The sequence below is a fragment of the Apostichopus japonicus genome, chromosome 10 (assembly GCF_037975245.1).
Source record: "Apostichopus japonicus isolate 1M-3 chromosome 10, ASM3797524v1, whole genome shotgun sequence".
Lineage (NCBI taxonomy): Eukaryota > Metazoa > Echinodermata > Holothuroidea > Aspidochirotida > Stichopodidae > Apostichopus > Apostichopus japonicus.
Window position 1 is genome coordinate 17,130,598 of NC_092570.1, and position 26,370 is coordinate 17,156,967.

At 36.3% G+C, this 26,370-nt stretch overlaps 2 protein-coding genes across 6 annotated transcripts in view; one reads left to right on the plus strand and one right to left on the minus strand.

Moving 5' to 3' along the window:
• Nucleotides 1-1,071: 1,071 nt before the first annotated feature.
• Nucleotides 1,072-23,696, minus strand: LOC139975126 (choline-phosphate cytidylyltransferase A-like). 4 transcript variants are annotated; one of them, XM_071982760.1, is made up of 9 exons: nucleotides 23,526-23,696; nucleotides 14,522-14,612; nucleotides 13,794-14,042; nucleotides 11,028-11,136; nucleotides 9,494-9,610; nucleotides 8,941-9,092; nucleotides 7,546-7,767; nucleotides 6,969-7,157; nucleotides 1,072-5,805 (listed from the first exon to the last, which is right to left on the minus strand). In XM_071982760.1, exons 3-9 carry the CDS (start codon nucleotides 13,878-13,880, stop codon nucleotides 5,596-5,598), a joined length of 1,086 nt encoding a protein of 361 aa, XP_071838861.1. In that variant the 5' UTR covers nucleotides 13,881-14,042; nucleotides 14,522-14,612; nucleotides 23,526-23,696; the 3' UTR covers nucleotides 1,072-5,595. The 4 variants fall into 4 exon arrangements, with proteins under 4 accessions (XP_071838861.1, XP_071838859.1, XP_071838860.1 ...); XM_071982758.1 differs by lacking the exon at nucleotides 14,522-14,612 and having other exon boundaries at nucleotides 23,526-23,694; XM_071982759.1 differs by lacking the exons at nucleotides 14,522-14,612; nucleotides 23,526-23,696 and adding an exon at nucleotides 16,229-16,375.
• Nucleotides 23,697-24,018: 322 nt separating this feature from the next.
• LOC139975124 (DNA polymerase alpha catalytic subunit-like) overlaps nucleotides 24,019-26,370 on the plus strand; it is a 36,744-nt gene continuing 34,392 nt past the window's right edge. For both annotated transcript variants that reach the window (XR_011795670.1, XM_071982755.1), the window contains exons 1-2: nucleotides 24,019-24,995; nucleotides 25,673-25,791. Coding sequence is in view for 1 of the 2 variants with exons in the window: in XM_071982755.1 (XP_071838856.1) it covers nucleotides 24,950-24,995; nucleotides 25,673-25,791 (165 nt within the window). In the remaining variant the exon portion in view is untranslated. The remainder of the gene's footprint in view (nucleotides 24,996-25,672; nucleotides 25,792-26,370) is intronic.

Consider the following 26,370-nt stretch of genomic DNA (forward strand, 5'->3'; position numbering starts at 1 on the left):
GACCAATACCCCCAGCTCCGCCACTGCGCGCACATACATACTCATCTGCCTACATAGGTTACGATTATCATCAAAACCAAAAATCTGTATTTTAGGAGTCAGATAAAAAAGGGAACGAGATCAAGGGTCTCAAATTCCGCATCTAGGACACTATGACAAACAGCTTTTCAAAGATCTCTGTCATGAATGCTAAAGATGATAGCTGGGTTTGTGATGTCTCCATTAATCATGTTGTCTCTCGTCTCTTAACACCAATAATGTAAACTACTGTTTATATTTAGTAGCAAACACAACATTACCAAAGGTGAGCAACCTGTCATCTGCTACACAACTCACGCTCTCTAACTTCAACGTTTCATACATTCGAGGGTGCAGGAGCCACTAAAGGTTAATTGGGCCTATGTAAACTAAATCATCATAATATTCAACCATTTAAATGATTTTGTAATATAAAGAAGTTGCAGAAAGACGGAAATTTTATTACATTTTTATTTGTGACTTTCTTCTTTTTCTTTGAAGAAATTTTTATATATATCATTCTTATCAGTTTTATACCGACTCAGACAAATGAGGTGCCTTACACAATCTCCTCACTTCCACTTTAATGGCTGGCACATTTTCACGATCGTTTTCGATACAGTAAGTTTGTTTTGTTGCTGGAACGACATTGCTCAGATCTTGGATTCCACCCTTCCCATCTTCCAAACTACCAACTACAATCCATTACCTTCACATAGTCTACATATTTGTAACAAAAGGATTGAGCGTATTACACTAGGACAAAACGATTGGCCACACGAAATACTATCACATAATTGTAAATTGTTCATCTTTGTGTGTGTGTGTTTGAAGGTAGAGGAGTGGGTGGGGGGGGGGGGGGAGATGGAGGATGGGGAGAGGTAATTCCAAAATTGTGGAGTTACATAATTTAGAATCTTCAGATGATTGTATGGTGAAATTTCTCAGCTGTTTCTTAAATTTCCCTTTTGGAAATGTCAGGTGCTGATGAACCGGATTGGTACCACCTTACTTAGAAAAAGAAAAGAGAGATGCAAGTATGAACCATTTGACTGATGAAGATTTCTCTATCATGTTTTCAAACAATATTTCATTTCTTCTGAAAAGCTTACACCGAGTCATATGCGCCTGATAAGACGAACGGTACAATTTAGTACAATGCAATGTTATCTGGATGAATATTTATAAAATATTCCATCTTTAGTCATGTTAAGAAATTCTTTTTGGGGAGACAGTTTTTCTAACGCTAGTACCACTCCATACTGTCCTCTTGTATAATACTTCAAAGCACTCGTACTAACAGTATGAACAGTTCCTAATCTTTACCTGATTCTAATGGTAGTACCACTCTAAACTGTCCATTCGTATAATGCTTCAAAGCACTCATACTAGCAGTATGAACAGTTCCTAATCTTTACCTGATTCTAATGGTAGTACCACTCTAAACTGTCCTCTCGTACAATGCTTCAAAGCACTCATACTAGCAGTATGAACAGTTCCTAATCTTTACCTGATTCTAATGGTAGTACCACTCTAAACTGTCCTCTTGTACAATGCCTCAAAGTACTCATACTAGCAGTATGAACAGTTCCTAATCTTTACCTGATTCTAATGGTAGTACCACTTTAAACTGTCCTCTTGTACAATGCCTCAAAGCACTCGTACTAACAGTATGAACAGTTCCTAATCTTTATCTGATTCTGTTAATACCACCCTATACTGTCCTCTTGTATAATACTTCAAAACACTCGTACTAACAGTATGAACAGTTCCTAACCTTGACCTGATTCTAATTGCTAATACCACTCTATACTGTCCTCTCATATCATGCTTTAAAGCACTTGTACTAGCAGTATGAACAGTTCCTAATCGTTATCTGATTCTAATGATAATACCACTCTATACTGTCCTCCAATATCATGCTTCAAAGCACTCGTACTGACAGTATGAGCAGGTCTTAACCTTTTTATCTGATTCTAATGCTAATACCACTCTATACTGTCCTCTCATGTCATGCTTTAAAGCACTTGTACTAACAGTATGAACAGTTCCTAATCTTTATCTGATTCTAATGGTAGTACCACTCTAAACTGTCCTCTCGTATAATGCTTCAAAGCACTTGTACTGACAGTATGAACAGTTCCTAATCTTTATCTGATTCTAATGTTAATACCACTCTATACCGTCCTCTCATATCATGCTTTAAAGCAATTGTACTAACAGTATGAACAGTTCCTAACCTTGATCTGATTCGCATGCTACTACCACTCTATACTGTCCTCTCATATCATGCTTCAAAGCACTCGTACTGCCAGGCAAATTGAGTAGGTTTGAACTTTAAAAAGAAGCAGATAATTATTCAGTCATATTGCTCATACTGTCACTAAAAGTGCTTTGAAGTGTCCTATGAAAGTACCATATATAGAAAATTATTCTAAGTGGGTGAAATTGAGTGAATAATTGAACATGGGTTTTATCCCGACATTAAATATCATTAAAACTCAAAAGCAAATTTGGTCGCAAGATTTAATTATGATTTGCAGATGGACTAACAAGTCCCCCCAACTTTATGCACCATCAAACCAAAAAATCCAACTTCAGATAGTTCTACTAGCTCTCATACAGTACCAACCGCAACCCCGCAATCCAACCCCTCCCACCTCCCCACCCTTCCTTCTCTTCCTACTCCAACTCCACCAAATATATGAAAAACAGGAAAAGAAAGAAAAGTTAATTAAATTAAGAATATAGCACACCCTTGCTTTCAAATTAATATATATATTGTGACAAAGTACACTTTAAGTCATTAAAATGAAATTTAACCATCTACCATCTTTGGATGCCATAAATTTCCTCACATCAAATATTTTTAATTTGACAGGTATAATATCAGTCAACCAAATTCACTTGGGTGTAGGTGACCAATCAGACTGCACGATTTCAAAAGTTACAACTCATGAGTGAGACGAGAGACAAGAATTTATCACAGTCCAATAGCAACATACATAGAACATATACACAACATGATAGACTTTGACATGAAGACACAAAGTTTAGATGATTTTCAGTCCAGCTAGAAATTGAAAACTTTTTACCAACATGGTATACTTTTTTAAAGGTTACCAAAGATTAAATCACACAATGAAAGCAACATTAATGAACTAAGACAATACAACCACACAAGTCCATTATCATATAGAGATGGTACAATAGTCTTAATCAAAAACCGCACAAAACTACACAGTGCCGTCCTCGCTCATTAAAACTTTAAATGTAATGTTAAAGGCTTGAGACAGAACATGTTTGTTGTTGTTGAAAAATTTAATTAAAGTTACTCACTTATTCCCCTCCCCCTCCCTCCCCCAGCCCCAAGGAAAAATGATACAGTAAAGAAAGAAAGAAAAGTATTTTCTGGTCAATGTTCCAAATTAAGTTGTCTTCATTCACAGTTAGCTTTGATGAAGATCCTGCTAGGATCGAAATGTTAGGTCCTCAAACTTTCATATAAAGTGAACCCCCCTCGCCCCCCCTTCCCCCATATAAAAAAAAAGTTTAGTTACTTTTTATAATCAGCAGACACACAAACAATCTTTTTTCAATGAAAGAAACACAACTGAAGTGCTGGCAAGTCCAAAAGTTAGAAAATTCATATTTTTGTGATATAGCAAGAACGAAAAGATTGCAAAATTGTTAAGAGATAAAACAAAATAAATATTCCACCACAAAGACAAATATTGCCTGTATTAACACCAATATTTTTCCATCACATGTAATAGTGATGGATGTAAAGGTGTTTGTACAATGATGCTGGATAATGGGCACACGAGCTGGTTTGAATTAACAACCGGTCATTTTTTATCTACATACCATTAGAAATCAGGCCACCAATGTTATACAAAATTCAGTGCAAATGATTACAGACTATCAAGAACTTGTAAACCATGTCTCATTGCTCGACCAAGACAATGACTATATTTACTGTCTTGGGGACCAAAAGGTAAAACCTTTTTCCTTTTTTCCTTTGAACTTACCAATGTCGACAATAGACAAATTATGTTTTAATACAGACTTGTTGCAAGTCTATACTTGTACTCGTATTCTGACATAGTTGTTTGTACTCGTACTCGCTCTCATGGACACGTACTTGTACTCGCCCTCATGGATATGTACTCATACTCCATCTCATTGAAACGTACTCGTACTACATCTCATGGATATGTACTCGGACTCGCTCTCATGGAAATGTACTCATACTCGCTCTCATGGATAGTTACTCGTACTCGCTCTCATGGATATGTACTCCATCTCATGGATATGTACTCGTACTCCTCATGGATATGAACTCGTACTCGCTCTCATGGAAATGTACTCATACTCGTTATCATGGATAGTTACTCGTACTCGCTCTCATGGATATGTACTCCATCTCATGGATATGTACTCGTACTCCTCATGGATATGTACTCGTACTTGCTCTCATGGATATGTACGCGTACTCGCTCACATGGATATGTAGTCGTACTCACTCTCATGGATATGTGCTCTTACTCGTGCTCGTGGATACGTACTAATTGATTTGTACTTGTCCTCTGGAATGTTAAATGGTAACGTACAAATTGAACACTCGCACTTAAAGCCTTGTATTGATACCAAGGGGAATCCTAGTGACACTTGTACTGAAGTTATTGTACCCCTAATAAGGTGTTCTTCCATAACAATTTCTCTGAAATAAAGTCATTATGTCCATAGCACTCTCATGGAAGACAAAAATTAAATTATAAATTATAAAACTGTGCAACACTTATTAGTCTCAAAGCTTATTTTGTCAAAGCTGGTAAACGCTGGAAATATTTCTTCTGTGCGAAAAAATACCCTGTTAAAGACAATTACTTGGAAAGAAAACAACGCAATTTACGTTCCTCTTTGAAATACGACAGAGAGAACTAATACAACAGGCATTGGATACAAAGTCAACATTTCAAATCCTGATACCCAAACTTAGCCCAAAATAATTGCAAACCGAATGAAACAAAAATTGTTGATAAATTCTTTTCTTTTCTTTTTTTTTTGTACAAATTTCTCTATGAACACATGAAAGCACAAATTTGTACCCACATCCTTAAGGCTCATTTAAAGTTGAAGAATAAACTGTACACTGCATTGCTTTTGTACTTGAAAAAAAAAAGCAGAAACCGGAAATAATTCTGAGATTGGCATACAGACACAGGTTATGATTACGTCTTCTTGTCGAGCACATTAGCATGAAAGTCAAATGAAATTGCAATAACCAGTTACTTGAGGAGATTATGTAACAGAAAAACAAAGCTTACAAAATGACTGCACTTTTTTTGTGTGCAATTTTTTCCACCAAATTTTTGTATTAAATGTATTTCAAAAACACATGCAATCTCAAAATGACCAAAGTGACGATGTCCTTTTAAGTGAAGTTATCGATACATCAGATGGACGAAAAACAGCTTCAAAGTCCATATAAAGTTTAAATCGATTTCATTTCATGAGAGTTGGCAATTAAATTTGATTTTAATTAAACTTAGACACTTCTTGTTGTGACAGACTCTATATAGAACCATTTGCTAATCTCTTCTTTTCGTCCAAAGAATTTCGTCTCAGACTTGAAGGACTCCTCCTTTCGGGCAGATGTAATCTACTGGTTAAAACATCATCGTCATCTTGCTCATAATAATCCTCATCTTCGGAAGATTCTGAACTTGCCACTGGCGAAACTGCTTTCTTTATGTAATCGGTGGACCCACGAACTATCTTTGTCTACGCACACAGAAAAATACAAAAACAAAAATTAATTATTGATCGTCATTCAGTGAATTTGTTAGCACAACTTGGACATTCAGTTGTGAGAAACTAAGAATATCATGGTGTGACAAATTGTTTTCACATTTATTCAAATTTTGCATGCAATGGTTTTAACTTTCTGAAACATTCACTGCTATTTTTTCAGTTGAATCCAACATGTGTCACAGTGGGATTTTAGCCTAGATTAAAGATTTACCAAAAACGTGAAAAATGAAATCAAACAAAATAACAACATTTTGTTGGCAGAGTGCCAGCTATATGATAGCAGACACTGTTTACTTCAAACATCAAACACGGTACAAACTCTAAAACACTCCAACTAATACTTTCAGTATCCTAAAATAGTAAGTAGATTACAAATACAGAAATTCACTTAATGCTTAGATTATTTTTTTTACCATTTTTAACACCAGCCAAAAGAACAATTGACCCCTGGACTTGTTATTTCAAGTACTTTGTTCGTTTCTTTTTGTCTTTTTGTGTTTTAAGGAATCTGAGTTTAACTGTCGCAGTACTTAAGTGTTTTTCAATGCAGAACCTGATCAGCTTAAAACTTCAAATCCTACAACAGGAGGACTCTTCAAGCTCCACTTAGACCTAGAGGGACAGCCGCCTTCACTTGTGTTTTTTTTCCCCTGTGATATGCAGACTAGCGAGATACGTAATTTTGACAAACAAAGAACGTCCGTCAATCAATACGATATTGCATGGCAACTTAGAGTGGGTGGGGATAGATGCATTACTATGGGATATAATCCATTGTTTTATACCAACCGTGAACATTCCAAGGATAAGAACGAGATACAATTCCATGCCAACCAGATCTTATTCGTAAATGTCACATGACACATCCAAAACGCTAGTAACACAAACTTAAACCTATCTATGAGGCAAGCCAGCAAGGATTTTGACCAAAAAAACCCAAAACCCCCCAAAAAACATGGTCAATCACTTAGCAAGACATGACACGGAACCAACTCGGACAAACAGACAGACATATTGCCATGGTATAAATTCAATTTCCCTATTTCTCTTTGGAAGATTATTAATAGCATAGAATCTTGACAGATGTAATCAGAATACATTTACGATGACCAACTGTCATCGACATCACTTACCAATCTCCCTTCAGCCCCAAACATATCTAGAAAGCTACCGACTAACTCTCGTGACCTCTCCTCCCATTTGCTGAACATCTCCATGCCTTTTCCTTCCACCATTGAGACAAATTCTTTGGACTTGGATTCCACCGACTTCACTCTCTTCCTTACACGATCCACTTTATCTTGAACACGAAACTTTGAGTACTGATAAAAAAAATATTAAAAAACATGACAGAAGAGAAATTTTTATTTAAAAATTTCAAACAGAAAATGAAAGAGAATTTATGTTTTATCGACATAGAGGTGTAAGCAAGATTGAGGGTTATCCAGTAATATCTAAATACTACAAAGCCTATTCAGAATAACATAAACTCAGAACCTAACAAAAGTAAGAACCTAATACACAGTAAGAACGCAACACAAATTAATAACGCATCACAAACTGTAGGCTTGATAAGGTCATATCATGACAGACTGGTGACAATAGCTTAATGGGGTCAGCAGAGCTCTAAAAAAAAAGAAAACAACCTTCATTAACATTTGTTAAGTACATCAATCAGCTTTGGAGGAAAGCCAGTGTCGTATAACTTACGTTAATAAATCCAACATTGAGGTCTTTCGCTGTGTACCCTCTGGCAAGATTTCTTCGGACGTACGTATCGTAATTTTTTACTAATCTGGCTATGATGTCCGAGGTGGAGATATCTTTCGTTCTTTGGGTCGCCACAAACTTCCCCGCTGCCTTGATGTCCTTGTAAATGTCGTCCGTCCCCGAGCTTCCGTAAGGAGCGTCGTCGTGGGCGACGAAATCGATCTGGAAATGAAGAGGATCACGGATCGACTTGTTTTTATGGAAATCTAAATCGTTCAAAAATGCCGATGACGACATACAAAAGCCGATGACGACAATCATCATGTTAGAGAAGTTGAAGATGAACAACATCTCCTGAAAAGTATAAGCTGCAATTTTACATCCACTTTTATAACTCTTTGGTTCAATGAAGTTTCGATCGGTAAATAATATTTGGGATGGGCATCTGACATTAAAAGTACTGCTGGTCACATTTATTTTCCCAAGTATTGATAAATCTTGTTGGGATATGGCTTTCTAACTTTCAATCAAGGTGCAATAAAATTGCAATCATTGTGCAATCAAATCAGTCAATGTGTAGTTAATCATCAAATCACATGCATTTGGGTGATTTCAGGTCTACAACAATCGTGGGTAACCTGGAGAAATCAAAGCATGGTTCACCAACAGGACAAGGTTCTGGGACCAGGGCAGAAGGCCATGTCTCAGAGCCACTCAAATGTAAAATGTTTGATTTTATTTGTGTCTGTCTCTCTCTCTCTGTTATTATTTTTATAGTGAGTACAAAATGATTGTCCGTTTGATCAATGTTAACACGTAGAACCAGCCAATGGTTAAAAATAATTGATATTAGACGCACATTTGCAAGGACGACATATGAAGAAAACCAGTGAAATGCGACGATGAGGAATAAAGTGCTGGTACAGTAGTTATTTTTTAAAGTGACATTTTTAAATTTTCTACACATGTTTGTCAAAAGTTTTCCTTGCAAATGCAGAAAGCAGAAAACATTTGAGTTCATCCGAGCAGGAAAAATATATTTTTGCCAATTGTAGTGGGTTAGTCCTACAGCATTAGTGTCTTTCATCTATAAGTTAATGACGATACTTGGGGTAAACTCATGTTACTTCAAAACCTGTATTTATACGCTTACAGTACAGAAACAATTTTCAATTTCCAAAGTGATATGGCTACTCTGTTTATAAGTTGCAAATGTTAGCAAATTGAGTGAAAACTCAGTTCTATTAAATTATAAAAGTGGGGGGTAATAACAAACTTACAAACTATTTTAGCGACTTGGAACATCTAGTCTGAGCTCAAAACCTATGACTTTAGAGAGATCACCTTCCAATGTCACCCTAAGAAGATGATCCATAATGGCATTAAATACTCTACCTTGTGTCTCTCCAGAAATTCAGGGGTGACTACCCATGGTGCATCTCTCACAACCTCGTCGACGTATCGACAGTGCCTGAGGGCCTCGTACCTCTCCCATTCTGTGAGAACTGTATTACCCTTTGACTTGTGTGTCAGCTCATCGCTGCAAACTAGAAACAGAAGCACAGTTGGATTGGTTATTATAAAGAAATTATGTAATATTGATAAATGTAATATTATATGGATGTAAATTTTTAATACGTCATATTGAATATGTAATATAGTATAGTGTACTATCATGCAACTATATGATACGTAATATACAAGTAATATGTATTTATAATGTATTATCATATGTAATATAAAGAAATATGTGCACTTGATAAAATTCAAACTTTAAAGTCTCATCTCAAAACCTTCCTTTTTGCTAAGTACTTTAATTAGTAGTGGTTTTTCTCTGCATTCTTTGTAAAAGCGCTTGGAGATATTCGTTATGTAAAGCGCTATATAAATGTTTATTATTATAATTATTATTATCATTATTATTGTGATATGACTCTTGTAACCATACCTCCAACCAAGAGATACACATTGGGGAAGATATTCTTTGCTTGCATGAGAGCTCTGGCATGGCCAGCATGGAAGAGATCAAATATGCCATCGGCGTAAACTCTAACTGGTCGTTCACCTGAGTTGCAAAGAAAAGAAGAAGAAGAAATAAAAATGCCACTTGAGGATAAATAGTTCAAGCCCAGCCTGTTAGTAACTGTAGACTGAAGAGAAAAAAAACTAAGAATTCCAAGGTCCCCTATGGATGGTTTGGAAAAATTTCTTTCCTGGAATAACTACTGTTTAGGCCAGTCCTCGTGGATGTTGGGAAGTTATCTACGATCAATTCACATTTGTGAGGAATATCCAGCCTGTATGGTGCAGACATTGAGTGCTAATCAATTAACTGGATTCGCTCGGGTTTTGAATTTAATTCTTCTTTTAGTAAAAATTTTACCTTTTCTGCTGTGAAAGACAGAATTTCGTTCCTTCAGTGTTTTTTTCGGGGTTAGTTTAGACTGTGGGAATATATCTTTTATTGAAAACATGGATTGTGATGTTTGGTCCAGGTATTGGCTTCCCTGACTATGGCTCTTTGACAAATAATTTTTTATTGTATTATTATTGAATGAGTGAGAAATTACTGTGAAACTATTAACTTATTATCACTTTGTATTGAGCTTTAAGAACTGTCGAGATGAAATCAAATAGAATTAACTCAATTCAGTATCAAAGCTTGAAGACGTCTTTTAACTGACCTTAGGGTAATGAATCTGCGCAGTGCAATCCAACAAATTGAAAAATGAAAAAATGATCATGAAATTATTCTTATGGATCCATTTCTATTCGGGAACATATTCTTATAGAATAGATTCACAATTCCTCAATTCACACATGGAAGACAGATTATCAATAACTCAATAACTTATGATGCTGCACACCTGTCCCTTCACAACTGGTACTCTCTACTTTTCCCACGTCTGGTATGTTTCAAATTTCTTCTCCCTCCCTCGCTCCCTTATTTCCCCCTCCCTCCTCCTGAACAACCCAAAGAGCTGATAAAAAAATCTCAAATCATGTGCACAACTAAATCCAAACCACCAAAAACTTGAATACAATCCTGTAAGTGTCTTTGGTCCAAGTAAATTGTTTTGCTTGCTGGCTATTTCTCTAATTAATTTCTCTGCTAGAAGTCAGAGGATTAAACCTCAAAAGTTGGCCCATTAGTTCTGCACGAGAAATGGATCAGAAAGGCCACTGTACAATTGGGTATATGTCATAGTGTAACCTGGGTATGTATGTATGTATGTATTTTAGATCCTCCTGCAAGCAGGAACTCGCAAAGAAGCCTCATTGGCTTACCAAAGCCGCAAGTTGATCGAAGTCAGTCCTTTACATTAGTATTTAATGTCAATGATTATGAATTGTCAATTGTCAACAACGTTCTGTAACTGGACGACATACATTAATCTTGGAGTGACTCGAACCGGGGACCTTATGAGTGGAAGGCACCGGCATAGCAACAGAAAAGAATGGAACAGATCCAAAATGGCTACCTCTGGGCTGAATTTCTGCTTGTTCCTTTGAGATTGGTTGAAAGTCCCATTTATCTTTCTCCCTCTGTGATTCTGGAGTACCATCAAAGATGGCAGGCATACAAGAAACCTGTCAAATAATAAACAAAACAGAAATGAGATCGACCTCAATCTTTAAATTCCCAAAAAAGATAGCAGTTTAATTTTAAAGCCCCCCCCCCAAAAAAAATAAGAAGAATTATTAAACAAAAGCAGTTACAAGAGTCCAGATAGAAATCATGTAATTGCAACTTCTCACTAACATCATCATTATTAATTTTATTTTCATTATGTACTACATACTGTACAGTACCCATCTGTGCCTAATTTGCATACTTAAAAAAAATATGAATACATCTTACCATCTACAGTACAGTGTGTATGATCATCTAGGCAAATACCGAAGAACAGCTGTTCAATAATGCAAACTATAACACTATGCTAAACAAATTTCCAGAGTGAAGCAGCTTTAGTGTGTTAGCAAGTACAGCAATCGTTCCATTCTTAGCTATTTATGTTGCATCATGAGGCAACATTAATTAGTTAACATTGATTGTCAGATCTATACAACATACATGTGCAGTACCATGTAACACAAAACACAGCTCAGGCAATCTTGTGTCGATGGTTCAATATTATTGCATTTAATCCAGCTAGCAAAGGTCTACCTGTACATATTAAGTAGCTCATCAGTTTTTTATGTACAGTACAGTACACTAAACTATGAGGATGATGGAAGGCAGATATTTCTTTCTCGACGAAACGCCGCAAAGAGCTGTTCATGTTCCGAATAATAAAAGCATTTTTAAGTTGTCCTCCCTAATGGACTCCCATCATGCAGCGAACAAGAAGCAAATAACGGTATCGCTACGGCAATGAGTGTGAGGTTGGGAGTATCTTCAGATTAATTTGTTCAGTCAAGAACTCTGTGAAAGACAAACTGTTACTCAGTTCTGTGAAGAATACCCAACAGAACTGAAACTTTATAGTCTGATCATTTTTAATGATGACGAGCAACTCTCTAGCAGCCACGGATGAGGTCTATTTTTAGATAACAGTACTGTAGTATATACTTGCGTGGGAGCCTGCACTGTGTTGTACTAGAATGTTCAATTTACATACGCTGATTATACCGTCCGTATGATACGATATTGTTTAACTGTATATATTCTAATGAATCCAGGAGCCAACCTTTCCTGCCGAAAGTCTTAAACAACCAATTGAAGTGGACGAGAACTATCTTACCCGAGGCTCATAAAAATATTTTATAGCAAATTCCTGATAAATAATCCTGCTGGCATTCAAATGTCTGTCCATGCATACATGTGTCATTTATGAATATTAGACAACAGCTGCCTGCTGCAAAATAATCATAATTGATCCAGACAATGTTTGTGATGTCTTCAAATAACTGACGGAGTCCAACGACAAATAATGAAGAAAGAAACGTCATGTGACAAGCGGTGAATTAAGGATTGAGGGCGCAGTGCAAACATGTAACCAGAAAGTAGACTGTTCTAAGGTAGTTTTTAGATGAGAAAACTGCTTTCATTTAGGCTGGAAACATGTAAGGAAGGAGTGAAGTAAATACTGAAGTTTATTTCAAAAAAAATTTGGGGGAGACAAATAACCCTTTCTTATCGTCAGACTGACTGTGGTTAGTAAGTGTGATTGAGGGGCATGCTAGAAACAGGACAGTCCATATCATTTATATCCCAGTATAACAAAAAAGTTATAAAAGGTTAATCCAAACACTTTCATGGATTCAGTCACTGAGTTTTACATCTCATTAATCTGTTCAAATAGTGTAGTACTTCTTTTGTTTTTCTTTGCTTATTGAGATTCCACTCAGAGCTATTGCATGCCATTTATTTAATAATATTCATTGTTGTCATTTAATTTCCTGTTATCTCCCCGATAATTTTTTAAATTTTTTTTATTCCGACCAGTTGCGGAACAATACCATCTACCTGGATACGAGCATCCCTGGATCAGATCAGCAGAAGTCAGGCCTAGAGTTTTCATTAAAATGCTTAGAATTTTCAATTGAAGTTCTCAGCAGCATTTTTTTTTAGTTAGGCCTAGAATTTCGAGAAAAAACGCTTAGAATGTTCAATTCAAGTTCTCAACAGCATTTTTTTTTTGATTTACAGCACACATCAGTCACTGTCAAGGGTCCTACAGGCTTTCGAGAGCAGCCCAATAATAAATGCTAATAATAAGCAAATACTAATACAGTGCTTATGTCACTGTAGGTAAGGATTATCATGCAGGTTCTTCAATGGCTGATGATTGTTAACCCACTAATCAAGTGTATATGTTCAGAATATCTAATGGGCAGAAAATAGCCAGGGTCTTCATTTCCTTCTGGCAAATGACAATGTCCACTGGCAGTTACAGTAGAGAGAAAATAGCCCAAATTTAAAGACCCGAGGAGTAAAACTTAGATGTTAACTAAACAGAGATGTTTATTAAACAAAATAATCTAGCCGCATCATGTCCAACTAGCATATTATCTGTATGACGAACTGACCTGCAGGTTTGACTGTACTTTCCATTGCCACTTTGCAACGCTCTGACCTATTAAGTAGCCATGCAGTATCTTACTCATGAATGCTACATTGGGTATCCAGCAACTTACTATGAGATCTCCACTGTGTATGGGGGGGGGGATTAAAACTATTTGGATGAGCTCTTAATTAGTCAGTTAATAACCGATAAATCCAGAAATAACAAAATAAAACTCACCGTCTTTGCGAGTTTCTTGATGACTGGGTCTGAATAATCTCCTTCATCATCATCCTCTCTCTTTCGTTTCTCTGCTGCTGTGGCCATTTTCTCTATCTCAAAAGCTGCTAAAATATTGCCCCTGACTCCCTTTTTTCTCAAATCAGAGGAAAGATGACAACGCTACTGTCTGTCTGACCTAAACGGTTCCAGAATCTGCCTGTTTAGTTAAGGATGTCCTTTCCACTTTTACGAGATGTTCACATCAACCTTTCAAAGAGGAAAAGGAAACAAAAACCATTTATAATATTACTGTTAATGTCGAATAAAACCCTGCAAACATATATCATGTCAGACATAGGTCTATAAACCTTTCGTGTTGGCTCGAACATCGATCTATGAACCTTTCATGTTGGCCTACGACCCAGGAGCTTCTATGAGAACTACTGTACGTCACAAGTTACAATCCCACCCAGAGAAATAATTTATTCGACATCGCATCGGAAAATGCAGTTCAAAATGGTATCATTGCTATATTTCAAGTGCAGAGATGTAGAGCACCTTTGTACACAAGAGCCATAGTATTTTATAGGAGATCAAATTCGGTACCTGCTATGCAAGATTTGAATACTAAACTATCTCCTGCCAATGAGACCCCCACCAACCCCCCCCCCCCCCTCACAACCAAGGCTTCTAAAGAATGCATGAAAGCTAGCTTGGACTAGGATTGAATTATTGGACACACTCACCATGAGAGGTGAGAGGGTTACCTACAGTAATACTATGAACCCCTTGAAGAATACAGTTCTTCACACGCTTGGATCCGAAACGTTAGACCTACTGTAAAAGAATGATATATACCTCTAAGTAGTGAATGTAACACCGAGACAGATATACAGAACAGCAGCCTTGAAAACTGTAATGAGTTGATAATAAAGTAAGTTGATGGTAGAATAGTATTGATCAGTGAATGTTATCAAATAATGTGCCAGTAACTTTACACAGATGCATGTATACACATAGCTAGACAACTACAACTACTGCACTACACACAGTATGTAAGAAGGATTTAACTGTACACTTCAGAGAAATACCAGCAAATTGGTAAACTACATTAAAAAAAAATGTACCTGTAACAGCTGATATGTAACTGGCAGATAGCGGGTAAAATTCTTCTAATAATTATGCACAAGCCGATATGTACAAGAAAATTCTATATGCACTTTTTCAAAACGTGATGACGTGTAACACCTACAGTACTGTATGGATATCATAACAAACTTACTGTATAGACATCATAACAAACTGGAGTATGGACATCATAACAAACCTACTGTATGGACATCATAACAACCAACTGTATGGACATCATAACAAACCTACTTTATGGGATTATGGACATCATAACAAACCTACTGTATGGACATCATAATAAACCTACTGTACAGACATCATAACAAACTTACTGTATGGACATCATAACAAACTTACTGTATGGACATCATAACAAACACTAGCTTTCTCTGCAATAGTGGTGTACTATAAAATTGATGTTGTTGTTGTTACTTTAAATGATGCAAACTTCACATATTAAAGGGTTTAATCAATAATTAACAATATAAAGTTCAATTCAAAGTACCAGTACTGTAGTATTGTGGTACTGCACTGTTAGTATTCATTGTACAGTGTACCAGACACACACAGAAATGATTAGACATATGGACTGCTTTGATGTCAGTTTCCTGTCCTTGGTTTTCTCACTGAAATCTTTTCCCCTACGTTTTAACAGTACTAGTACAATATTAGATATAGGGAAATGCATACTGCAATAGTTACAGTATTAAAGCACAATGAATGACATAAAAAAAAAAAAAGCAAAGATGAACTGGTGATTAATATGAAATATTAAATAAAACTATTAATATAACTTTACAAATATATGCAGACGTTCCATTTTAATTAAAATTTGGAAATGTGTGGGTACTATAAAAATTGTTACTTTCACTGAAAATGATCAATTATGAGCTGACGTTTGACGTGTTCTTGCAGTAACTTGCTTTACAAACTGTGTAAACATGTTTAGCAGCTTTTTGTAGACAGTCTGTAGCTACAGTACTGTATGCGAAACAAAGTTAAGAGGCTTCAATAGGACAACACAAAATTTGAACTAAGGTTTGAATTATTCCCTGAACTATAGCATGTACATGACGAGCAATATCGTATTATACTAATATTATACGTTTCAGTAATTAGTTTATAAAAATATGTGATGTCCAGGAAGAACTACGTGCACTAATAAATGCATGAAATAATTATGACACTTAAATTACTACCAAAATATTACAAATTTCCTAATAAATACCCTAGTATTAATATGCTGTTGAAAGAATTATATCAATATAATGAAGTAAGAAAAAAAACAAAGACAAAAGAAATAAAAGAATGAAATTTCTCACAAGCAGTCCATTTCACAAAAGTCTGTGTACATAGAGTGACTCCATACAGCCCCCTTTCAATAAAATTTTCAAAATTAATGTTTCTTACTTCGACCTGCTCTATCCAACCAGACTGCACTTGTGTAATGAGCACTGTTACTGTAGTGCCATACTCCATATATGCATTGGTACAGACTTTCAAACCTACCCTTGAGGTGTCCTTGAATACAAAAGTCTGAACTTTGACACTCGACAATACTAACAAATAAACCCCAAAACCTCACCTGATTTCGATAAGCTAACTGACTAACACTCATTCCAGTTTGTAGTTAATACTGATTGTGAAGATAGGAACTTAATTAGGCTACGGTAAACTTAAACAAGGACATTACTAGGGATCTGTCCTCAGAGAAAATCATCTTCAGTCAATGATATCTGTTTTGTAACTTAAAATCAGGTGATTTTTGGTCCTGTTCCCTCTTTGGTTTGTTTTGTTCCTCTTTTTACCTTTAAATGTATTTTACATTTTTGTTTTTTTGTCTCTCAATATACTGTACATCTAAAAGTATGAATAAATACTGTTAATTGTTCTAAGTTCTCTCCCTTCTTCTGTCCTGTAAAATGTATAAATTATCAATACCAAAAAAGGTTTTAAATTTATAAACTTGCATAATTTCTTCACCTCCTCTATAATGCTGCCTACAATTTCATTGTCTTACTTGGGTGTAAAACAACTAACTGCATGGTTACTCTCATGTTTATGCATGTACAATGAAAGGGAGGCTCAATTAACAAAATCATCAACAAAATATCACAGGGTTTGGTTTATGTACTTTTATTTTATTTTTTTGAAATACTTTTGGTTATTAATCGATCAAGGTTTAACAAAAGTTCATCGTGATTCCGATGGGACCATTTTAATACCTTGACACAGAAAACAATAGAGCGTGGTAACACGTAATTATCCTGCAGGACAGTTTATATATGTAAGTACTGGTACTGACTATACACAGAGACAGATTAAGACTGCATTAAAATCTAAATCCTCTCTAGTCCTCCCTTTAACACAGTGTGTTAGAAATTTTTACTTTGCTATGCTTGAGTTCTCTGAAAGGTATGTAGAAAGGGAGAAAAAATTGATCCTCTGGTGCATAATTATATATTAAAATATGAAAATTCATAATTAACTGTAATCAGTGTACTGAGAGCTGCCCAAATACATTGCATAGCAGTGAATAGACCTTTCACTGTATTGCATGTCATCTGATACTGCACATGTAGGAAAATTGTTCTGAGACAAAATATTCAACACTATAAATATTACTGAACTGGAAAGTTATTGCATCGCTGGTCATTCTAGTGCATCATGGTTGTTTTGGGAACCGGTACCAGAACAAGAAATCTACTGTACTGGACCTAAAAACCACTAGTTTTGAGTAAATTCAAGAAAAGGTCTAAGAATTTAACTCAACCTCTGTGGAAACATATATAAGTTCAAAAATAGTGTAATATCCCACATAATATATAATAATACTTAACCTCTTTTGTTCCTGGCCTAGATCTTTCAAAAATCTTTGATCATACATCATTTATATAATACCACAAAGTTATACAAACACACTAATCCTGCCATCAGTCACAATTCAATTCTAACAGAGGTTTTTCACCCCTTGAAGTGACTGCACTCCATGCTTCACGTACATGATGTATTACCAATGACCTTCAATTGATAAATATGGATCGTACGATTCCAAAACTTGACACATAATAGTATGATGTACTGTTCACAATTATCATTGATAACGACCTACTGCAGAACTGACTCTTTCAATGACTTTGAACCAGCACAAAGGCCTCCCGAACAATTATCTCCATACTGTTGAACTGATGAACCTGAATTCTAAAGAAAACAACAAAGATCACTTGACTTTCAAACTAATCTAGGCAATATCAAGGGGAATGTACCCATGACCAAGAATAGCAGAATTACTTTATGGCATAAATCAGTTCAGTTTCAATTTAAGAAAAGTTAGGTAAGAGTCTGTCCCAATATGATTTGCCTTACAGTATATCTGCAATTGCATCAAGTCAAAGACAATTCAAGTCAAAGTCAAAGTCATAGACAATAGCAATTCAATACATCTGATAATACTTTCCTGTCAGTGAAAATTTTGCAGAATATATCCACACAAAAAAAATTATACAAAATTTAGGCAATCTTTTATAACTAAATTTGTGAATTATGCCAAAGGTATCTGTGTGGTATCTCATGTTGTTACTGTCTGTGATAAAAAGAACTTACTTCTGAACCCAAAGAAATCTAAAGAGATGATTTTGCAAATTTTAATATTAAACATGAGGGCCTACTCACTGCCAAAGCAAGGAAAACTGTGATACAGGGTGCCGAAGTTAACGGTACTGAACAGACGATGTATTTAGGGGTGGGTGTGTATAAGCTTAATTTTACACGTCATATTTCAGAATTTTAAAGAGGGTTTATTATATCATTTCTACTTTATGTTTTATTGTGCCATATTTTAAGTTAGACGTAAGAATGGAAGTTTTTAATACCTATATTTTACTTCATTATTACTTGTAAAGGATCAGAAAAGAATTAGATCCTCCTTGAGGTTAACACCCTTATTAACCAAGTTAGGCTTTTCTCATCAAATTCATAGAGATGATAAACACCCACTCAATAACGAGCTGAAACCGCTTCTTCAACAGACTAATTATAATTTGAGAAATAGGACAATCACGCCAACATTTTGAACAGTAAGTATTAAAAAATCTTTTGTTAATAGGGCTGCCATATTTATTCAGGGTGTTGTTCCACAAAACCCACTTTAATTAATTTATTACCTTTTGATTAATTATTTTCACATATCGTATATATGCTATTTTAAGCTTTATTACTCTTAACTGTTTTCATATCCTATTTATATGTACTTTCATGTATAAATTTATACTGGATTTTTAATAAACTTGAAACTTGAAAGATATAATTATGGCTTTATGAATTTGCAGGCTGGTTTTAAGCTGTAGTTTTCATACTTTGGTAATTAAAACTAATTATGCTAGTACTACAGGGAAGACAGACCTGGAATTTCCTGTGAACATGGTTGCTATGTACAGTAGTAACTTTAGGCAATTTCTAGCTAATATTCAAGAAGCAGACGAACAAGCACTCCTCACACAAAACGGTACCTTTACAATGAAAAGAATGTACTCAAGCACTCTACTGGTGTATTTTATCTTTTTAAACACCACTCAGAATTTGTTTAAATGTTTCCCTATCTTTTTTCTCTCTTTTTTTGTGTGTGTGTGTGGTGCTTCCCCTCTAGGGCTGTAAATTTCAAAAGAACCTTGCGCAAGAACAGTAGCTTGCGACGTTTTTCAAAACCAGAGGTTCTGAACTGAACTGTACTGACTACTGTAGGGTACTTAAAGGCATTGAAGACTCGTCCCAAACCATGTGCCGCGCTTTGAAAAAGTTAACTTTCCGTTGCTTGCAAATGACGTTTTCTTCTTGTCGCTACAAAATGCAGACAGTAATAATACGTGATACCTTGTTATCTTTTATCTAGACCTGAGATGTCCACACTGCTATGTACACTGTGTTGTGGGTATTGACCGTAGCTGTATGTATTGACTGTACACTAGTGTCTAATTACCGACGGTAGCAAGCTGTGTGTGAATTTTCTGGGATCGATGGTGGTGTCTAACACTTCTGTTACACCTCATTCAAAACTAGGTCAGATTACCGGCATGAGACGTTTCTTTGTGCGCGAGTCTTCACACCCCTTAACTGTACTCTACCGTCTACTGTACTGGCTACTGTACTGTACCAATACCATACTGACTACTGTACTGTTACGTACTGACTACTATGCTGTACCATACCATACCGTCTGCTGTACTGGCTACTGTACTGTACTGACTACTGTACGGTACTTTACTGTACTGTACTGTCTACTATACTGACTACTGTATTGTACCGTACTGAAATGTACTGATTTCTGTACTGTAGGTTTCTCGGATGTCTTTTTCATTTTTGTGATGTCACTACAGCATCTACAGGTTTAATTCTTAACAAACTGAGTTTGTGAAAAAAATTGCGAACAAAAATAATCATCCGAAAAATATTGCAGAAGTCAATGCTACTGTATCCCATTAATATTTTTGCATAACATACAGTATTACATAGCATGTTCTGACTTTCATCTTTGTAAATAGTTAAAAAAAAAAAAGTAACCAAGACATTTAAGTAGACACCATGTTTGTGACTCAAAAGGATGGCTTTTAGGCACAAAATTGATTTTGATTTGTGGCAGATGGTCAATAAGCACTCATATCAGTCCTGGCTGTATTTCTATATCGACATTGCATTGTTGAGAAATTATAATATAAACAGTTGAGGTTCATCAATTTAAGTCACTGGACCTTGAAGTCTACTGTACTGTACACAGACCTTTATATCCGTTCTTCAAATGCAAGGTAAATGTTATATGAAAGAACAACACTTTTATAGCCTCATAGTTATATGACATGTTTGCAACCTGCTACAAATTCCTTAAAGACAAATGGTGCTGAATGTTACTAAGGGAGTTTTGTTGCTTTATTGAAGTTTAAAGAACATCATCATCATCATTATAATCAGTTTGACCTCGGTTGACCATTATCATCATGAGGGGTAGGAGAAGTTGGCCGGACAATAACCTGGCATCGAGATTTCCAGTCATTTTTGTCTTCCATAAGAGTTGCTAGCTCAAAGATACTTTCAGCCCCACTGTCTTCTAGTAGGAAATGCAGGAAGGTTTTATGCCTTGCACCAGGGGTATCATGTTTAGGCTCCCAGAGAATGAACTTGTTGGCTGCTCCTTCTGGGTGTCGGTGGTAGTGACCCGCTGCTCTAAGTCATCGTTCTCTGATTTTCATGGACACCTTGGAAGATCGCCATAAAGCTGTGTGTTGGTTATCTTCTGTTTCCAACTTATATCTAGGACAGCCTCAGTAATCTTGTGTTACAACCGTCTATGTTTCTTCCAGTCGCTTGGTAATAGTCCATGTTTCAGAACCATACAGGAATACTGGCTCAACTAGAGTCAGAAAAACATTGACTTTTGTTCTCTAGGGAGCCCAGAATTCCAGATCTTACTTAGCTTGAAAACAGCTTGCCATGTTTGACATGAATGTCCTGCTTGGTGGTTGCTATCCAAGCTCCCAGGTATTTGAAGTCATTGACTGGCTGAAGTGTGATGTTGTTCATGGTTTTGAGTGGTACATGGGTTGGTTGGTTGAAGCTCATTAATTTGTTTTCTTGGAATTGATTATAAGTCCAACCTTCTCAGCCTCTATTTCTAGTGCAAGAAGAAGTTCTTGGGCCTGTTCAGTAGTATCTGATGGTAGTGCCAGGTCATCAGCAAAGCCTAGATCTGTGATGGTCTGTTTTTCAAATCTCCTGGATTGCCTTGGTTTGATTGTGAATCCAAGTTCCTTGGTTTTATCAGGAGGGATGGCTTGATGGAGGCAGTAATCTAGAACTATGATGAAGATGAATGGAGCGAGTGTATCCCCTTGAAGAACACCCGCTTTGATTTTAAACTCTTCTGTGTCACCATCAGGTGGACTAACTTTGGCAAGAGTGGTGTCATACATGCAGTCCACAGCTGCAACTATCTCAGATGGAATTCCATGTACGCAGATATGATTTTGCACACCTTCCCCTATGTACTGTATGCTGTCAAAGGCTTTGCGAAAGTCGACAAAGGTTAGTATGGCAGGAAGATTGCGGGCCCGGATTCCTTCTAACATTCGGTGAATGGCCAGAATATGTCCTACAGTTCCTCTCTCTTTGCGAAATCCATTAAAGAACATGTTTTGGTTCATTAGTTAGGATTTCAAAAACAAGGTTCAATTTTCAATATATTTTAAAGTTTCAACAAAATATTACATTCAGGCCTGCACTGAATATAATATCTAAAACCAGACTAACAGTTAACAAAGGAACATGACTAGCCTAGCACTAAAATGCTTCATTTTCCTTAGACTTTAAGTTAACATTTAAGACGAAAATTCTACCAACAATTTTAGTTTAATTGGTTTAAAATTTACTATCCTATTTTTTTTTTTTTTTTTTAAGTTCCTGGAACTTAGAATTTAAATACAAAGTGGCTATTCTTACGACTAGTCGTAACAATAATGACCTTTTGCGCATGCGCAGTTGCTATTTTTACGACTAGGAGTACTATTTTTACGACCAGGAGTAACAATAATTTCCGGTTAGGTTCAGGGTTAGGGTTGGATTGAGGGTTAGAGTTAGGGTGGAGTAATTATAGAATACAGGGCCACTCGATGATACTATCTGAGCATCCGGATGCGCGGATGCTCAGTTTCACCCCAGTACGTATGTGAGTAAAAAATGTCAAAGTCCTTTCCTTGTACTTCTGTGGTGGAATTTTAGAGGGCGTCACACATGTACGGATGCCTTTTAAGAACGACACACTATTGATGTGGAATATCTTCGTACATACGGGACTTTCAGTATTGGAAATACATGATGGTATATGTCGAAACTTTTCCAAGTCCATTCCTAGTACTCCCGGGGTGGATGCGCGGATGCGGAGTCAAAATGAAATACGTGATGGTATTTGGGGAAACTTTCGAAAATTATTTAAGTCCATCCCTAGTACTCCCGGGGTGGATGCGCGGATGCGCGGATGCGGAGTCAAAATGAAATACGTGATGGAATTTTAGAGGGCGTCATACGTGTTCGGACATGTACAGACACACCGAGCATCCGCGCATCCGGATGCTGGGAAGAGTTAATGAATGGCCCTGTATTCTATAATTGTACCGTTAGGGTTACCCTACTACATGCGCAGTTGCTTTATTTACTTTGAATTCGCCGATGTCGTAAGAATAGTTTATAAATAATTGTTACGACTAGTCGTAAGAATAGCCACAGCCATTTAAATAAGGTCACAGGGTAGCCTACACATACTCTCAAGAAAAACTAGGTTAGAAACATTAATGATTAACAACTCAAACATGATCCAGACACGCACAGCTATGCTTAGGTATTTCAACTTCATGGATGGTAGACACTTCTACTACTGTACTTCTAGCAAGAAGTAGGAATTAGTAATACATCCTAGTAATAAGTAGTATTCCTACAGCCTGCCTTTGGCTTAAAGTTTAGGTCTACTTCAGTAAAGGCCTAGACAGGCCCATTGCACGATTTATGATTTTACAACAACGTTCAGTAGGGAACTTTATGTTTTGGCTAATGCTTAACTAAAAACGTAAAGCTACTTACCAATTTTAGCAAATATATAGGGATATCTTCTTATGGTTATAGAAACAAATCAACAACTCATTAGCAGAGTCCCGAAGTGGACCAGCTTCGAACGACACGGTGCAACTTTGTTTCTGTACACGTTACTACCTAACGTTGGACCTGACTACAGTAAATCATCCGATTTCGTTGGACTGGCCTCCACGTTCTGAACATGTTGTATTATTCTCAATGTTTACTTTTATTTCCGAGAGAAAACGTACGTTTCACTGTCGCTCTACCGTTTTACTTGGTTATGAAACGTGTATAACCCAGATTGGAAAATAGTCGCATTCACCGATCGAGTCTGAGCATACATATAACGACAAATTCCAATTTTTGAGGGAGTTCTGGTGCGGAATTATCTGTATGATGTGTGCATCGCACATCGTACCATACGGGGAATGTTTCATTATGTTTAGGTTCAGAAATAAGAACGTGTAAGTTATTTGTTTATAATATCGATCAAATTTCATTAAAAGTACAATCAATTCAAAATATATGTATTGACTAATGACTACAAGTTTTCAATGTGGAATTTCGAAATGTAAATCAAACCCTATATTCCTTGCATTGTAATCTCCCCCCATGTTTAATGGTCGGTTTAGGTGGGAAGTGTCAATCAGCTTTTCTACGGATATCTAGAAGAAACGATATCTAGAAGAGACAACTTACACCTGTCTAGAGAATCGAGACAGTCACATCTCGAAAATAACTTAAATTGTTCTCGTTGTACCGACTTCAACAAACATCAAAAATGCCATATTTTAATATATTTTCAATGTATTGTGCAAGCTTTAATTCTTCAATTTATAACGTGATACGTGTGCACTGAGACGATCTAATGTCTAGTATAGGCTTCCGTACCTATCTTGCGCGAAAATGGTTGAAAATAATTCCGCGGGAAATTGTGCAATGAAAAAGTGCACTGGTACGTCGTTAGCTTGGCTTGTATACCGTACCTAGGCCTATGAATAGTAATAATTACCATATAGTCAAAGGTATGACAATACAAGTGCATACTAATATTTACTAAAAAGTTAGGTAGATCTCTGCAGTTATATTCAAATGTGAAACGGATGCAGTGTATCTGATATTGTGTTATCCGACATCATACGTACGCAACGACACCAAAACAACACGAATCGTCATCTAGCTTCTTCGACTAAGTATTTTTACCAGTTATTGACTAATTCAGTTACTGCCTGTTACTAGTGTTAGTGTTACTAGTTAGGCCTAAACGTTACCCAGGACAGGCATTTGCCTGCCTACGTTTTACCTAACGTACAGTTTCACTAGCGCTTACAAAGAATTCCAACCTAGGCCTAGCCCGAGTAACAAAGCAGTGGCAAAGGCTAAAATAGCTGAATTTGGTGAGCTGCTTGCCAATGCAGGGATGAAAGGAGATGTATCCAGTTAAAGAAGATATCGAAAATGGCAATGCTGGTGATGGTATGTTATATTTATATTATAACAGCTGTGGCACCTAAAATTTCTAGGCCTACAGTAGGCCTAATCCCTAATTGTACTGTAGCCTGGTACTGGGATATTGATAATAAAAAAAAGTTGTCATTGCACCCACTTAGTTTACTTCATTTTTTAGTTTTAATGCCCAGTGAAGTCCTGCACATATGTGTTTCACATTGATATTCTGTGGAAAACATAAATGGTATTTGCAACACTTGGAAAGTTGGAGTGGGAGACTATCCTAATGTTGTTAGCATAAAAATATTTATTTATACTAGACCAGCGTAGGTCTACTTAGATTCTTAACCAGAAAAGTAGAAATGTTCCAAGAGTCCGAGGATATATAGGCTGGTTAGGCAAAAAGCCTAGCAGTAGCATGAACTGTTCTTTTCTGTAGAGAGTCTACCCTGACAAGCAACAAGATAGTACGAGATGATCAAACTGACAGTGAACTACAGAAATGACTATCAAGTTAACCACACCACTACTACTAGTCCCTAGTCATGAGCAGACAAATGTAATAAGCCACCGCTCCTGATATGTTTAACAAAAACCTGTCAGTCTTGCTTTATTTAATTTTCACAAGATGCAAACATCTATCTGACTCATTTGCACATCAATTAATCTGTTTACATTGTGATTTTTTATTCCTTTCTCTGTAGAAGTTGAACCAGTGGCTGCACGAAGAGGAAAACGAGGAGTGAGTGCTAAGAAGGCAGGCAGACTGGCTGCGTTAGAAAGACTGAAACAGTCAAAGGAAACAGGAAAGAAAGCATATGATGTGAGTATTTTTAGCTCGATGGTTGTTGGATCCTCACTTGTGGCCTAGACCATGTTAACTTTTGAACATTTAATCAAATGTTTGGTAGTTTAATGTCATTGTTTGTCTTATAATTACAGTACAACTAAATAGTTACCACATATTAGAGAGAATTTAAGGAGATGGCATCTGGTCATTAATCTGGTGATAATGTCTAGGTTTCAATTATTGTACCAAAAACAGTGCAGTAGATTGATGATTTGCATGTACAGTAATCAGATTATTGCAGTTGGTATTGTCCTGTTATTATCTGCATATAGTTGAAATTGTTAAAACTTGTGAAATGTTTACAGGATTTGAAAAACTTTGTCCAAAGAATTCCTTGGTGGTTGTGATACCAAAACATACTTGGTCTCAGGAAGGCATTTTGAGGTACTGGACAGTGTGTAAGTAATATACAAAATGAAAACAACAGCATGGTTGGATTTCCATCCTGATCAGTCAGAACCAGGGTAACAGAAACTCTGGAAAAACCCAGGTTTTGGTGTCAGTATAAAACAACATACTTTTTCACAGCTGGTGTGATCTGGTAAAGCTTGG